The sequence below is a fragment of the Mesoplodon densirostris genome, chromosome 5 (genome assembly GCF_025265405.1).
Source record: "Mesoplodon densirostris isolate mMesDen1 chromosome 5, mMesDen1 primary haplotype, whole genome shotgun sequence".
Taxonomy (NCBI): Eukaryota; Metazoa; Chordata; class Mammalia; order Artiodactyla; family Ziphiidae; genus Mesoplodon; species Mesoplodon densirostris.
In genome coordinates, this window is record NC_082665.1 from 19411741 (window position 1) to 19426431 (window position 14691).

At 36.1% G+C, this 14691-nt stretch overlaps 1 protein-coding gene across 2 annotated transcripts in view; it reads right to left on the reverse strand.

The window, feature by feature from the left end:
• Positions 1-226: 226 nt before the first annotated feature.
• The window catches only part of GABPA (GA binding protein transcription factor subunit alpha), a 33588-nt gene continuing 19123 nt past the window's right edge, over positions 227-14691 (reverse strand). For both annotated transcript variants that reach the window (XM_060098601.1, XM_060098600.1), the window contains exons 6-10: positions 12455-12649; positions 8616-8669; positions 7553-7693; positions 7116-7308; positions 227-1294 (exon numbers count right to left, since the gene is read on the reverse strand). In XM_060098601.1, coding sequence (XP_059954584.1) covers positions 1066-1294; positions 7116-7308; positions 7553-7693; positions 8616-8669; positions 12455-12649 — 812 coding nt within the window. In that variant the 3' untranslated portion in view covers positions 227-1065. The remainder of the gene's footprint in view (positions 1295-7115; positions 7309-7552; positions 7694-8615; positions 8670-12454; positions 12650-14691) is intronic.

Here is a 14691-nt window from a genome sequence, read left to right on the forward strand (position 1 = left end):
TTAAATAAATGGGAAATTTTGTTTTAAGAAAAGACTGCCTACACTGGAGTTCAAAATTTCCTTTTAAAACTATTTGCAAGTAATTTACTAATGTCTTGAAAGGTAAAGTACTACTGACTGATTTAAAGTCTTCACTTCATCTGAAACCCAGGACTTATATAAGCTGCTTTGTATAATAAACCAGCACTTCAGGGTAATTAAAAAAAAAAAAAAAGCCATACCAAACCAAACTAAACCAAACTTTTATTTTCGGGTTGAGGTACACTTTTTCAGTTTTTTTAATCTCTGATAGGGAAAGCAGAGATCATATGAGAATTTTTGTAATAGTTGGTTTATTAGAATTTAATGCCTCTCTTATAATAATTTAAATTCTTGGCCTGACATTATGAAATAGCTATACAGTAAATCCTTAAAATTGGCTTGAGTAAAGCCAGATTTAAACCTGGATCTCTTTCTTCAGCACTGTTCCTCTGCCAGTCTTTTTACTGTCCTTTGCTTGCAAATATATAAATTACTTTAATAACATGATGTTCTTAGTTTAGTAATTTATTAATATTATAATTTTATTTGATATGACTATTTTAGCTCTGCTTGATTAGATGAAACAGGCATACATGCTTCAGCTGTGAAAAATTCTGTTTTCTGGTTCTATGTAAAGCAACATCTAAAGCAGCAGAGAGGGGAAACAGTTATATTTTCAAAAATAGTTAAGCCAGACTGTTTCCTGGAGATATTTTCATTTGTTTTTCATCAATAGCCTCTGGCTATTTTTGGTTGGGCTAGACATTAATACTGACCAGTTTAGCTTTCTTGACTGTTAACAAACTATCCCACAATGAACCTGCCTAAACACATTGTGGTGATCGTTTAACATACACATTTTCTAAAATATATGCTCAAAGTAAAAAGATCCAAATTCACAAGAGTATGAAATATTTATAAAAAAATCATGCATCAGACTGTACAGTCTAGAAATAAAAGAAGATTCAAATTCAGTAATAAAGGTAAGAGCAATACTTGCTCTAACATTTAAGAAAGACCTTGGACTCCCAAAAGGTCCTGGGCTCAATTATCCTTTTCTGTTTGCAGAGACGCAGTAGCCAGGGCTACTGCTGTGACTGGCTGGGCAATTCCATGGAGTTGCATCTTTGCAAGTTTCTTCTGTTCACATTCTGTGACCAAACGGTTCAACTCTGCTGCACTGTATCCAATAAGAGTCTTCAAGTCACAGACAAACTTGTATACAAATCTCTTGCCTTGAACTTTACAAATCATGTCCCCATCGTAATAATACCTTTAAAAAAAAGAGAAAACACATTAGGACTACATTAAAAAATTTTAAATTTGGACTTCTTGGGAATTCCCTGGTGGTCCAGTGATTAGGACGTGGTCTTTCACTACCATGGACCCGGGTTCGATCCCTGGTTGCGGAACTAAGATCCCACAGGCCATGTGGTGTGGCCAAAAACAAAACAAACAAAACAGAAAATAAAATTTGAAATAGAACTACCATACGACCCAGCAATCCCACTACTGGGCATATACCCTGAGAAAACCATAAATCAAACAGACTCATGTACCACAATGTTCACTGCAGCTCTATTTACAATAGCCAGGACATGGAAGTGTCCATCGACAGATGAATGGATAAAGAAGATGTGGCATATATATACAATGGAATATTACTCAGCCATAAAAAGAAACGAAATTGAGTTATTTGTAGTGAGGTGGATGGACCTAGAGACTGTCATACAGAGTGAAGTAAGTCAGAAAGAGTAAAACAAATACCATATGCTAACACATATATATGGAATCTAAAAGAAAAAATGGTTCTGAAGAACCTAGGGCAAGGACAGGAGTAAAGATGCAGACGTAGAGAATGAACTTGAGGACACGGGGAGGGGGAAAAGTAAGCTGGGACGAAGTGACAGAGTGGCATGGACATATATACACTACCAAATGTAAAACAGCTAATGGGAAGCAGATGCATAGCACAGGGAGATCAGCTCAGTGCTTTGTGACCACCTAGAGGAGTGGGATAGGGAGGGTAGGAGGGAGATGCAAGAGGGAGGAGATATGGGGATATACGTTTATGAATGGCTGATTCACTTTGTTATACAGCAGAAACTAACACACCATTGTACAGCAATTATACTCCAATAAAGATGTAAATAAATAAATAAATAAAAATTTAAAATTTGGACTTCTTACAATATTTCACAGATTATTCCATAAGAAGAAGCCTAGTAGTTTATCTACCACAATAGCAATTAACACTGAGTTTATATAAAATTTTTAATGTTATTATACAAGGAAACTTCAGAACATTATTAACTAAAATTTCAATGCTAAGCACTAAAATTTTATGTACTAAATCTTCAAAACATATTTTCAAAAATTACGATGAAACACTGATTTAAAAATAAAGATTACTAAGCAAAACAAAAAACCTTGGGAGCAGTAATAGAGCCTAAGAATAAGGGCTCTGAATCAGAACGCCGAGATGCAAAACCTAACATCTCAACTTATTACCCTTTGTGACCACAGGAAAGGCACATTTTCTCTAAGCTTTTATTCCTCATTTATAAAATGACATTAAAAACAGTATTAACACTAATAGAACTGTTGAAGATTAAAAGGATTAAAAGGATTTGTAAAGTGCTTAGCACACAATGACTGCCACATATAGCCCTCTAGAAATAGAAGCTATATTGATATATAGCTTTATTCATATAATATGAATAAAAATTTAATACACATATTCTTTGGATTGTTGGAATGTCCATTTCCTCTCTTTCTTGTACAAAATCCTTTATTATGTAGCTATGCTTTCATCTTTATCATTTTAATATGTAAAGGCTCTCCCCTTACAGAGAAATTCTCCAAACCAATAGGGAGCCTCAAAAGAGTAAGCAAAAGCGCTTAAAAAAAAAAAAAAGAGGATACAGAAAAACATAAAAGAGGACATCATAAAGAAACAATGTTTCTAAACCTACACAGGTACATTTGGGGAAATCACTCTAGAAGTCTGGTCTACTGCTGTTTTCTATGGATATAGAACAGTTGGATTTATACTTACTTTGGAAAACAGACTTTATTTACCCCTATGCACTGCCAATTCCAATAATAGGGAAAAAAAAAGGTAAGTCAAAACTTTTCTGGGCTGGCAGATTTTGGAGCCTTTATTTTAAAACTGCACTGCCCATTTGTGCCATTTGATGAAGAGCTGTTACAAAAGAAACAACTATTTGCAAAAGTACCAGTGGTATAAACTATCACATTTAGCAGTATTTTATTATAAAAATCACTCAGTTTAACCAAAAATCCATTAATGAAAAGACTACATGCAGGAAATTATGTCATCTTTCCCTAATTCTAGAACAGCTAAAGTATAATGGTTATGTTCACTTTCCCAGTAAGAGATATAACACACTGGGCATAGTCTCCTGTCTCCTTTTTTGTCAATTACATTAATACAGAATTTAGATCTCAGCCCACAAACCAGCAATGCTTGTCATCCAGTTAAAATGCTGTAGGCATTTCAATTTCTTAAGAAAATTTCTACATAATATGAAAGGCTGTAACAAATAAGACACTTGGGAAAAAAGGAAAAGAAGGAAAGTGGTTTTACATTTCTAAAACAAAACTGGAGTTGGTATAATCGTATGTTTCTTGGTAAGAGGTTATAAAATGTCATACATATACATTCTCATTTAAATTAACACTTAATTTTACTTAATACTTCCTCCAGTCTAGTAGATGCGTCATACGACCACATATAACAGCACCCACTGCATTTGTTGCCCCCCTAAAATGAAGAAAGTAGAAAGGTACACAATGCCTGTATTTTTATTCATTCATTCATTCATTCATTTATGGCTGCATTGGGTCTTCGTTGCTGCGCACAGGCTTTTTAGTTGCAGCGAGCAGAGCTACTCTTCATTGCGGTGTGCAGGCCTCTCATTAAGGTGGCTTCTCTTGTTGGGAAGCACGGGGTCTAGGTGCGTGGGCTTCAGTAGTTGTGGCACATGGGCTCAGTAGTTGTGGCACACAGACTTAGCCGTTCTGTGGCATGTGGGATCTTCCCGGACCAGGGCTCGAACCCATGTCCCCTGTATTGGCAGGTGGATTCTTAACCACTGTGCTACCAGGGAAGCCTCGATGCCTGTATTTTCATGGATATGATTTCTTTTCTCCCCACCCCTTTTTTTAACTTGTATTTTTAAAAAACTTTTAAATTGGGAAATATATTACACAAACAGGAAGGACACAAAAGCGAACAGCTCAGTGATTTATTACAAAGCGGACAGTCACCTGTTAACTATGACTCAGGTCAGGACACAGAGCACTGTCAGCACCCTAGAGCTCCTCTGCGGCGCCTCCCCATCATCACCCCTCCCTTGCTCTAAAAGGTTACACAATCCTGTTTCATGATAATAATTCCGTTGCTTCTTTTTATAGTCTTATCACCCAAACATCATCCATAAATGCTGTAATTTAGTCTTGCTGGGTTTTTTTATACTCTACTATATAAATCCAGTATATACTCTTTTGGGTCTGGATTTTTTTCACTGAACGTTATGCTTGTGACATTCACCCATATCAGTGCATTTTTAATGGATACACAGTATTCCCTTGTATATTAGTTTATTTATTCACTCTACTGTTGATAGATATTTGGGTGGTTTCTGGTTTGGGGATGTTATAAATAATGCTGTTATAAGCATGCATGTGAACATATATGTACATTTTTGTCTGGTACACCCTTAGAAGACAAACTGCTGGGTTATCGGTCACAGTTTACATTCCTACCAAAAGTGTAGAAGCATTCCCACTGCTCCATATCCTCACCAATACTTGGTACAAGCAATTATTTTAATTTTAGCCACTCTGGGGTGTGCACTGTACCATTTTATTGTGGTTTTAAAATACACTTCCCTGGACTTCCCCGGTGGAACAGTGGTTAAGAATCCACCTGCCAACGCAGGGGACACGGGTTCAAGCCCTGGTCCGGGAAGATCCCACATGCTACGGAGCAACTAAGCCCGTGTGCCTCAACTACTGAAGCTTGCGCACCTAGAGCCCGTGCTCTGCAACAAGAGAAGCCACTGCAATGAGAAGCCCGTGCACCGCAACGAAGAGTAGCCCCTGCTCGCCACAACTAGAGAAAGCCCACGCACAGCAACAAAGACCCAACACAGCCAATCAATCAATCAATCAATCAATCAATCAATAAAATACATTTCCCTGATTACTAATGAGGTTGTGAACCACTGCATATGTTCATTGGCCATTTGGACAATCTCTAGTCTAATGTGTCTGCTTAAGTTTCTTGCCCATTTTTCCTAATTTTCCTATGGATTTGTAAGACTTCTTTAGATATTCCAGGTAAGAGTCTTATGTCAGATATGTGTGGCTTGACTTTCTCCCTCCTAATGATGGTTTCTGATGACCGGAAGTTTTAAATTTAAATGTAGTCCAATTTATTGATCTTTTCCATTATGTTAGTGCTTTTGGCTCTGTTAATGTCTTTCCTCATCCACTGAAGTCAAGTAGGTATTTCTAGATGCCTCCCTATTTTACTTTCACATTTAGAGCTACAAGTGACATAGAATTGATTTTTAGTATGCTATGAGGAAGGGGTCAATATGGATAGTCAACTGTCCCAGCACTACTGATTGAAAAGTAGGTCTTTTCCCCACTGCCATCTTTAAATCAAATGTTCCTATATTCTTGGTTCTATTTGGGCTATCTACTCTAATCCTTGTTCTATTTGTCTGTCCTAAGCAAATAGCACACTGTCTTACTGTTGCTGTAGCTTTACAATGAGTCTCAATATCCTGTAGAGCAAGTCTTCCCACCTTGTTAAATTAATCTTCTTCAGGTGTCCTGGTTATCGTGATACCTGATATTCCTATATAAATTTTACAATTATCTTGTCAAGTTCTATGAAAACATTTATTCAGGTGGTTACTGCATTGAAAGACCAATCTGGGGAGAAGTGACATCTTGATTATTAATTCTAATAATTCATCTGTAATTTTGAGGGGACTTGTATGTACACAATCACATCAACTGTCAAAACTGATTATACAGAAAGGATCTTTAGATAGTTGGCAAAGTGTTTGAGACTGAATAAGTGATAAGTACATTGAAAATAAAGCACTGTAGTTACTTACGTATGCTAAGGAAAACAAATGGTCATTTTGGAAAAGAAAAATAATCATGATAAACTATGTAATAGTACTTACATGCCATGATCTTGTAACAATGAATACTGATCTAACCAACACTTCCACATAATTATATAATTACACTTGGATGAAGGGATGGGAAGGGTGTGTGTGTTAATGATGAGAGGTAAATCGTAATCTCTGTGAAATTCACAAACAATGCTCTAGTGAAACATGAAGTAGCAGTAAAATCATGTTATTTAGGAATACAGAGGTAAACTGCAGAATTGCTTTACCAAATTTACTCTTCCAAAAACATAGACATAATTCCTATATATTCTACTTCTCAGATACTTAAGTGCACATACTGAATTTCTATCGCTGTAGTAAGCATAATTTATGACAGTAATTATGTCAAAAACTTTCATACCACTTACGAGAAATTATAAATAATTATTCTACTCCAACTCAACTGATGTAAAGTTTGGATATTCAGATTTAGGCATATTGTGGGGGAAGGAAAAACAGGGATATGGGTTGACATTTTGCATCTAATTATAAAAATTGACAATATCTACGTATTTGCTAGAATTTACACTCATTCAGTTCACCTATACCAAATGATAGCATCTCTGTTATGTAAATAACAGAAACCTCAAAGATTAAATACGTTGGTTTTAAACATAGTACATGCTTTTAAATCAGATAAAAACAAATAATCTTAGAATCATCTTTTAAAAAACTCTATGTACCTCAAATTATTACTAAAAATCTTTTTAAGAAGTTATTTTTAACATAAATGTGAAAATTTTTAGTTTTATTTATATAAAGAAAACATTTTATAAACAAGTATTTTAACATCATTACATAAGTGTTTACACTAGAATAAGAAGCTATTTTTTAGAAAGGTTTGATACTTAAAGAAAAGTAATAAATTCTTACCTTAATGCACGACTAAGTTTCTCATAGTTCATTGTAGGTTTATTTTTACGTTGTCCCCATTTTTGTGCAACCAGTTCGGGCTGATTTAGCTTAAATTCTCCTTCATCACCAACCCAAGAAATGCAGTCTCGAGCATCCTTGTCAGTAAGAAGTTCTAGCAAAAACTGCCACAGTTGGATTTGGCCGTTGTTTCCTAAAAATTGACAAGAATGACAACCATTGACCACAATGCTATGGATTAACAGAAGGCAAAAGACAACACAGGTCTTCTGGTGCATACCTCAGCCACACTAAAAACACAATTTTTTTTTTTTTACAAATGCTGTCTAAGTATTGCCAGAGAAACAGTCCATATTCACATTTTCATACTGTGAAATAAAACGAAATATACATAATTCGACAAATTTTATAAATACCAGATGATAATGCAAAAATACCTGTTCTGTTCCCAGGTGAACTTCTGTCTTCTCCTGAAATCCTTGGAGCTCTTTGTACTTTAGCTGCCTTTGCACTACTATTTATAGCTTTAATGGCTGTTGGTGTAGCAGACTGCACTGATGCTGGAATAATTTGCACGGCTGCAAAGCAAGACAAGGAAAAAAATATTTTTTCTCCTTCCAATACAGTGAAAAAAATTACTGAAAGAAATAAAATGCAATTAGTTTAACTAACGCCCCTCTAATTACCTCAGCACAAGTTCAGAGGATAAGGTATAATGTCTGTATTACAGTTTGTGAATCTTAACACAGCGAATAAAAGTTGGTCTCCTTATTTTGGAAAAACTTATTGATGTGATAGATCTAGTGATACATTAAAGTTATTTTAAAAATCTATTTTTTAAATTATTTGTTCATAAAAAATGGTTTATCAAATTTTGGAGAATGTGGACAAATGAAAATTCACGTTCCACCGCTGATAAGAGTACAAACATACCCCCTTTGAGAAAAACTTTGGTCTTACCTAGTAAGGTTGAAAGGGTAGAAACCCCATGATATTACAACTAGAGAATCTCACAAGCATTCTTAAAATATTCATTCAATGATGTTCACAAAGTTTTAAAAATAATATATAGCAGTGAAAATAAAATTGAGCTACATGTATCAACATGGGTCTCATAAATGTTAAACAAAAAAGCAAGTTACAAAAGGATATGCACAGTATATCACCATTTTTCCCCAGAAGTTTAGACATGTATACAACAATGCCCTAAAGTGTTTATGGTTACTTAAGTTGGTAAAAAGATAAAATATGCATAGAATAATAAACATCAAGTTCAGGATAGTCATTTAAAGTGGGATCTACAACAGGTAAACCTGATATACAAAGTTTTATCTCTTATGGTATACACAGATGTTGGTTATACTTTATTATTTCTTTGTATATCTAAAATACTTCATAGGAAATTTAAAAATTAGTTTTTTTTACTACCTTGCAGTACTAATAAAGAAAACGTTTCTTATTGATAAATGGGCCACATATTATGGGCACATGAATACTCACGTTGATCAATTGTAACTATCTCATTCATCTGTTGTTCCTGGCTTGCCAATACATCTGAAGAACACACATAAAAAGTTTTTGTTTTCACTTAAACCAGAAATGCAAACTCCAATCCAGTAAAATTCAGCTTAATAAAGAAACAAAAAACAAAAAACTCCACAACTAAAACAAAAACCAAGCAAACAAAAGAGCAAAACATCAAACAATTGAAACTTACTGGCATAATAACCTAAAAAGATCCTTGATAGTCATTTTACAGGGAAAAGATATTTTTAAGAGAAGCAGCAGAAGGAAAGTTCCAAATTCTTTTCATGTTCAGAAAAGTTATTCAGAGAACCAGGGTTTTCTAAATGTAAATACCTATTCTAAATCTATTTATCTATGTTTTATGTAAAATAGGAAATCTTCAAGATCAGATCAAAGATGAGAATATAGATCACAATGAAATTATTTAGATACACTTTCTTCATCAAAAAGGCTCTTTCTCTTCAAGATGGTATGAGAAGAGTATCATAATTTACTTATCTAACATTCATTTTTTAATAAAACGGCTTTAACTTTAGAATGCTTCTTCTTAAAGACAGCCAAATTTTCAGTGGAATTGTAGCTGTCCTCAGTGTCACAACTGAACTAAATAATTTAACATGTCTATAAATACAGCTCTCGACATGAGTTACAGTGTAGAAGGTCCTAGTAACCCTTTGGAGGACCATTCATTACTCATCTGTTGCTATTCCCTACTTAAATGCTATTATTTTCCTCTCAGACAAGAGTTACACTTCCCAGTCTATATTCCTTCAGCCTATTTAGTGCCCATCATAGACTGGATGCTTCTCTCTTGAACTGAAATTGCACCTACCAGCAGTCATCTGTGTACTGAGTGAGTCCTGGGGCCTGGGCTCCCAACACACTTCTACTTAGGATGCCACGCCAGGATCCAACTAAAGACACAGAGCTGGAGAGGACTGGGAAACTAAAAAGAGATCTGAATCCTACTTCTCAGATGGGAGCTTTCTTTGGGGGTCCTGAGTTTGGGAGTGTAAACAATTACATGGAACTAGCCTCAGATTTGGGTTCTGATCTTAGCACTCACTTACTGGCTTTGTGGGTGTGGTAAATTATTCAACCAACTTCACCACTGATTTCTTCATATTGAAATGAGATACCCCCACCTACCACTGTATGAGGTGGTTGTAAGGATTAAAGGAAAATATTTTTAAGAAGCACAATGCCTGAAACATAGTTAACTTTTCAGTAAATTGAAGACACTATTCTTTTATCCACATTCCTAGTTCTGAGCATTCTCCCCAAGAACCACTGTCCCTCTTGAAGAAAAATGCATGCTTTATATTTGTGGTATATTTTCCCTCAGATTTTATAAAAGTAACTTGAAAAGGCAAAGTGCTATTGGAATGAAATTGTTCCATTCGTGACTGTAAATAAACACAGTGCCCTAGACCAAAAAGAGGCGAAACAGAGTCACCACCACACAGCACAGGCATTCCTGATCTGTAAGATCAGCTTCTCAGCCCTGCTTTTCAGAGTGGAGTTTGGTTTGTTTCCTGGGAATTCTCAAGATAACAAGGCAGAACAAAGAAAGAGAGGGGCTTTGGAAAGCCTGGTCCAAGACCATACAGGCACTCTAATTATCATATTCCTCTATAGCCCTCAAATCCTGGTCATGCATGAAGGAAGCAGAGCCCTAAGGGGCAAAGCTCTGAGCATATGGAGGCATTTTATGAAGAAACTTTGGACACTAAAGGCATAAGGCAATTCTTTTTTCTAAATAACACCCTCAGCAAACTGAGAGCTTTGTGCCTTTGGTGGCAGAAGACATATTCACACGAAGAAGGACATCATAGAGCTGGTACTACTGGAACATTTCCTAATTATCTTCCCCATGTATTGTAGGACTTCTTCGATGAAGTTTCACCAGAAGGGAAGCTGCAGGAAGCTGGTGGCTCGGGTGGGAAAACTAACACAAATATGTAAAGATGGAGCTCTATCTGTTCAGTACTGTGTCTCCTTGATAGATCATTGAGGAAAAGATAATAAATGCTGGGTTAACAAATGCCTTTCAGAAATATGCTGTAGACTTCACTCTACAGGAGGGGCCAGAGAACTAGACTGTGCCCAAAGGAGCCTGTTCTGAGAGGTAAGGCTTGTGAATTACAGAAAGTCTGCCAGAAATAGCCTTACACATCACCCTATCCATTCCCAGATTCTGAGAATTAGATTCCCAAACCAGATGGGATTTCCTCACCAGGCAAAGAACCACGGCCAGATAAGCAAGGAATTCCCTAAGATACTCATCTAGGCTCTGGGGCTTTGTTACTTTTGAAAACAAAACAATTCCAGAGCAGAGCTCTTCTGAAGAAGACCCATTCTACTACTGACTGCAAAGAGATGGAAAGATACACAAGATTTCTCTGCCCACTGTACTAGGAAAAGTCTCCGAATGAGCTTTAACATTTGAGAAGCACTGGGAGAACCAGAGAGAAACAACCAAAAAGTGCTGACCCGGGAGACAGAGCGAAAACCATGAATTGGAGAAAAACTAAACTGTAGTCTAAACACTGTCCTTGTTCTATTCTCGAGAGTCCCTACAAGAAAATGTTTCTGTAAACATAACTTACATGTTAAAAACCTGAAACAATTCAGAATTTACCTTACTCAGCTGAAAAGCTCTGCAGGGAAGAAAACCTGTGAAGCTAAGGATAAACTTCCAACCAGAACATTCAACTTATTTATCTAATAGGAACTGAAATTGGAAATAAACCCTGTAAATATAATGAATGTAATTTTAAATATTTTTTCCTCCTAATGTTTAAGAGAACCAACACAAGAGAGGCATTACCAATAAAAACAATGAAGGAAAGCTTCTCTGCAGAGCTCATTTCTTGAATCAACAGCAAATGAAAACCCTAAGCATTAAATGACTGTGAAAAATCCCTCTACCAGATCTGTCCCCTTACTGGGTACACAGTAGGATGAAACGCTACCAGTTACATTTTCATCCATAACCATTATAAAACAAAGTCAGAGTGTCCTATTCACACATTCTGAAAACTATATGGGTTTGGCTAGCATTCCTGATTTATTTAACAGTGTCAGTGAATGGGTTACTGCTAAGATATTTTAACAGTCACTGATATATAAGATGGATTAAAATTCAAGCAAAATCATTTACATTTATTTGAGCTCTTTTTGTTGGACAGCCAAAATCATAATAATAATGTCTGTCAAGCAACATGATAACACTATAACCAGTGGCTTCCAATTCAAGATGGTGTGTTGCATACTTACACTTCCCCTTTCTCCCTTAAGATCCCATTCAATTAAAATACATTTTAAAAGATTTAATCCCAATAATGAAGGGAATGAAAGGGAAGCCATCTGTGAACAAATAATCTTAAATTTCTAGAAGATGAGCATAAAGGACAGAACTGACTGATGAAACAGAAGTCAACAACTAGAATATATGAACAGAGCTAAATGCAGGGCATAGAATGTTACTTCAGAACTTGGATTCTAGGGTTAGTCTGCCTGGGTTTGGATCCTGTCTCTGCCTCACCTTAGGTTGTATAACCTTGTAGGGGCTCTCTAAGCCTCAGATTCGTATCTGAAGAGATAAGGAAAGTAATGATCTGTGGCATTAGTACGAGATCAAATGAGATAATACATATAAAGCTCTCAGCACAATTGTGCTTTCAGCACAATTAACAGATGTTAATTATTATTGCTATTATCAATGAACAATTTAGATGAAAACAAAGTTATAAAGAAATAAAACTAAACTTAAGCTACAAGGCAAATAGACAATAATTTCAATTTTATACATTTTCGAAGAAGTTCCAGATGACTCCAGAGGATTTCTCCCCGAGGAACCCGCTGAAAAAAATCTTCTTGGTTGAGACTACAGAGTTCTCTTCCAGAAATGTTCAGCGTAGTGAGGTCTATATCGGTCATGCTGAATTCCTTCATTACCCAAACCACCCAATGCAGGACTTGGTCTGTGGACCACTGTATGGGATCTAAAGAGAAAAATATTACCATTGGCCTAGTTGCATCTTAGATATTACATAAATTTACAGTTAACTTGTCAACACACACACACACAAACACGCAGATAAAATCCAGACAGGTTTCTTTTTTTTACAAGTAAGTGAAGTAAATAAACTCATTATATGAAATAAAAAAGATTCTTATGCTCTATTTTCTCCTTAGCTCCTTTTCAATTTCTTAATCTAAATTTTTGATGGATTCACCTATTTCTACATCAGTTAGTCTGGAATTTTACCAAGAAAAACAAAATGCAAAACTGCTCTCCAGTGGGCCAAATGGAAGAATAAAATATATGATTACCTTGTAGGAAATGGAGTAAATTAAACAAGTTTTTAAAAATTATTTTGTAGTAGTGTATGATTTGATGCACTGAAAAAATAAAACTATAAGGGGTTTCTGGGGAGACATATTCTCCAAAATATGAAGGTAATCTTTCCTCACTTTTACTTCTTGTAAAAAGTCAGTTGTTCCTGCACTTACCCTTATGGTGGCACTTACAATACAACACGCTAATTGCATGTCTACTCAGCTGTCTACCCCTATAAAACCTTGAGGTCTTAAATATAAGGACTGTGTCTTGTAAACCACTGAATCTTCAGAGCTTACCACGGCGCTTTGTGCGTACATTTGTTAAATCTATAAAAGGTGAATCCAAATAGTTTCATTTTCTTCATCATTTTTTACTATTGAATGAATTCACAAATAAAAAAGATGGCCAACATGTGTAAACAGTTCATGATTGTATCCCTGACACATAACGGAATTTCTACTCACAGAATTTTAATAAATACTAGCTGAATTAATTTTGGTATAGGTATTTCTGCACGGAGAAGGTAATCTATCCAAATGGTATTGATTATATGCCCCCAAGATGCATGCTATTCAATAAGAAAATAAGTGAGGAAAAATAACACTTAGGTACTACCTATCAAGAGCCAATTTACAGTAAAAATGAATCAAACATAATACAAGATTGAAAGCCACAGAATTGATTTTTTATTTGATTTTTTTTCACAAGGAAGTTAAGGAAGGAAGATTCTAAGAAGATGGCAGCAAAGTTTTAAAATTTCTCTGAATGCACACATAAAGCAAAACAAAACCCACCACTAAAAGCAACTAGAGATCAAAACCAAAAATCCATGGACATTTACAATTAAACCAGGTGACATGATATCCCCATGGAACCCAAAATACATGCAGGTGAAGACAAAGCACTAACAGTCACAAGACATGTATGGTATCAGCATCTGTGCAGGAGAAAGCAGAGGGAAGCAAAGGAACACCTCACTCTCCATCCTGAGCATGTGAAAAACTGAACACAGCCAGGAAGTATTCTTTGAAAGCACAGTTTTGCCCAACTCAATAGCAGAGGAATACAAAGGTCCATGGTCAGCTTTAAAGGGGATGGAGCAGTGAAGCACCTGTGGAATTTTCAAACTAAGCCAAGGATCACTTCCAGAAAAGAAGACCACAATAAGGAGAAACTGGTGGGAGTGGAACTGAAATTGAGTAGCATCGAAACACAAAGGAAAGGAAAAGGGAAAGAGGAGGTCCAGATAAAAGTGAAGTCAAGGAACAGACAGGAACTGAAAAAGCATGAGGCTCTATCCTGTAATACTACTCAAAAACAACAAACAGGAGTTCTGGAAAGTTAGAAAAGCTATCCTGAAACACACTTCAAAGTTCAAGTAAGCACATTTTATGTAAACATGAACAAAAAAGTATCAGGATCAAAAAGTTAGGGGAGGGCTTCCCTGGTGGCGCAGTGGTTGGGAGTCCGCCTGCCGATGCAGGGAACACGGGTTCGTGCCCCAGTCTGGGAAGATCCCACATGCCGCGGAGCGGCTGGGCCAGTGAGCCATGGCCGCTGAGCCTGCGCGTCCGGAGCCTGTGCTCCACAGCAGGAGAGGCCACAACAGTGAGAGGCCCGTGTACCGCAAAAAAAAAAAAAAAATGTTAGGGGAAAATAGTTAGTCCACCTTGTTTTCTTAAATAATATCAGGTCTTCTAG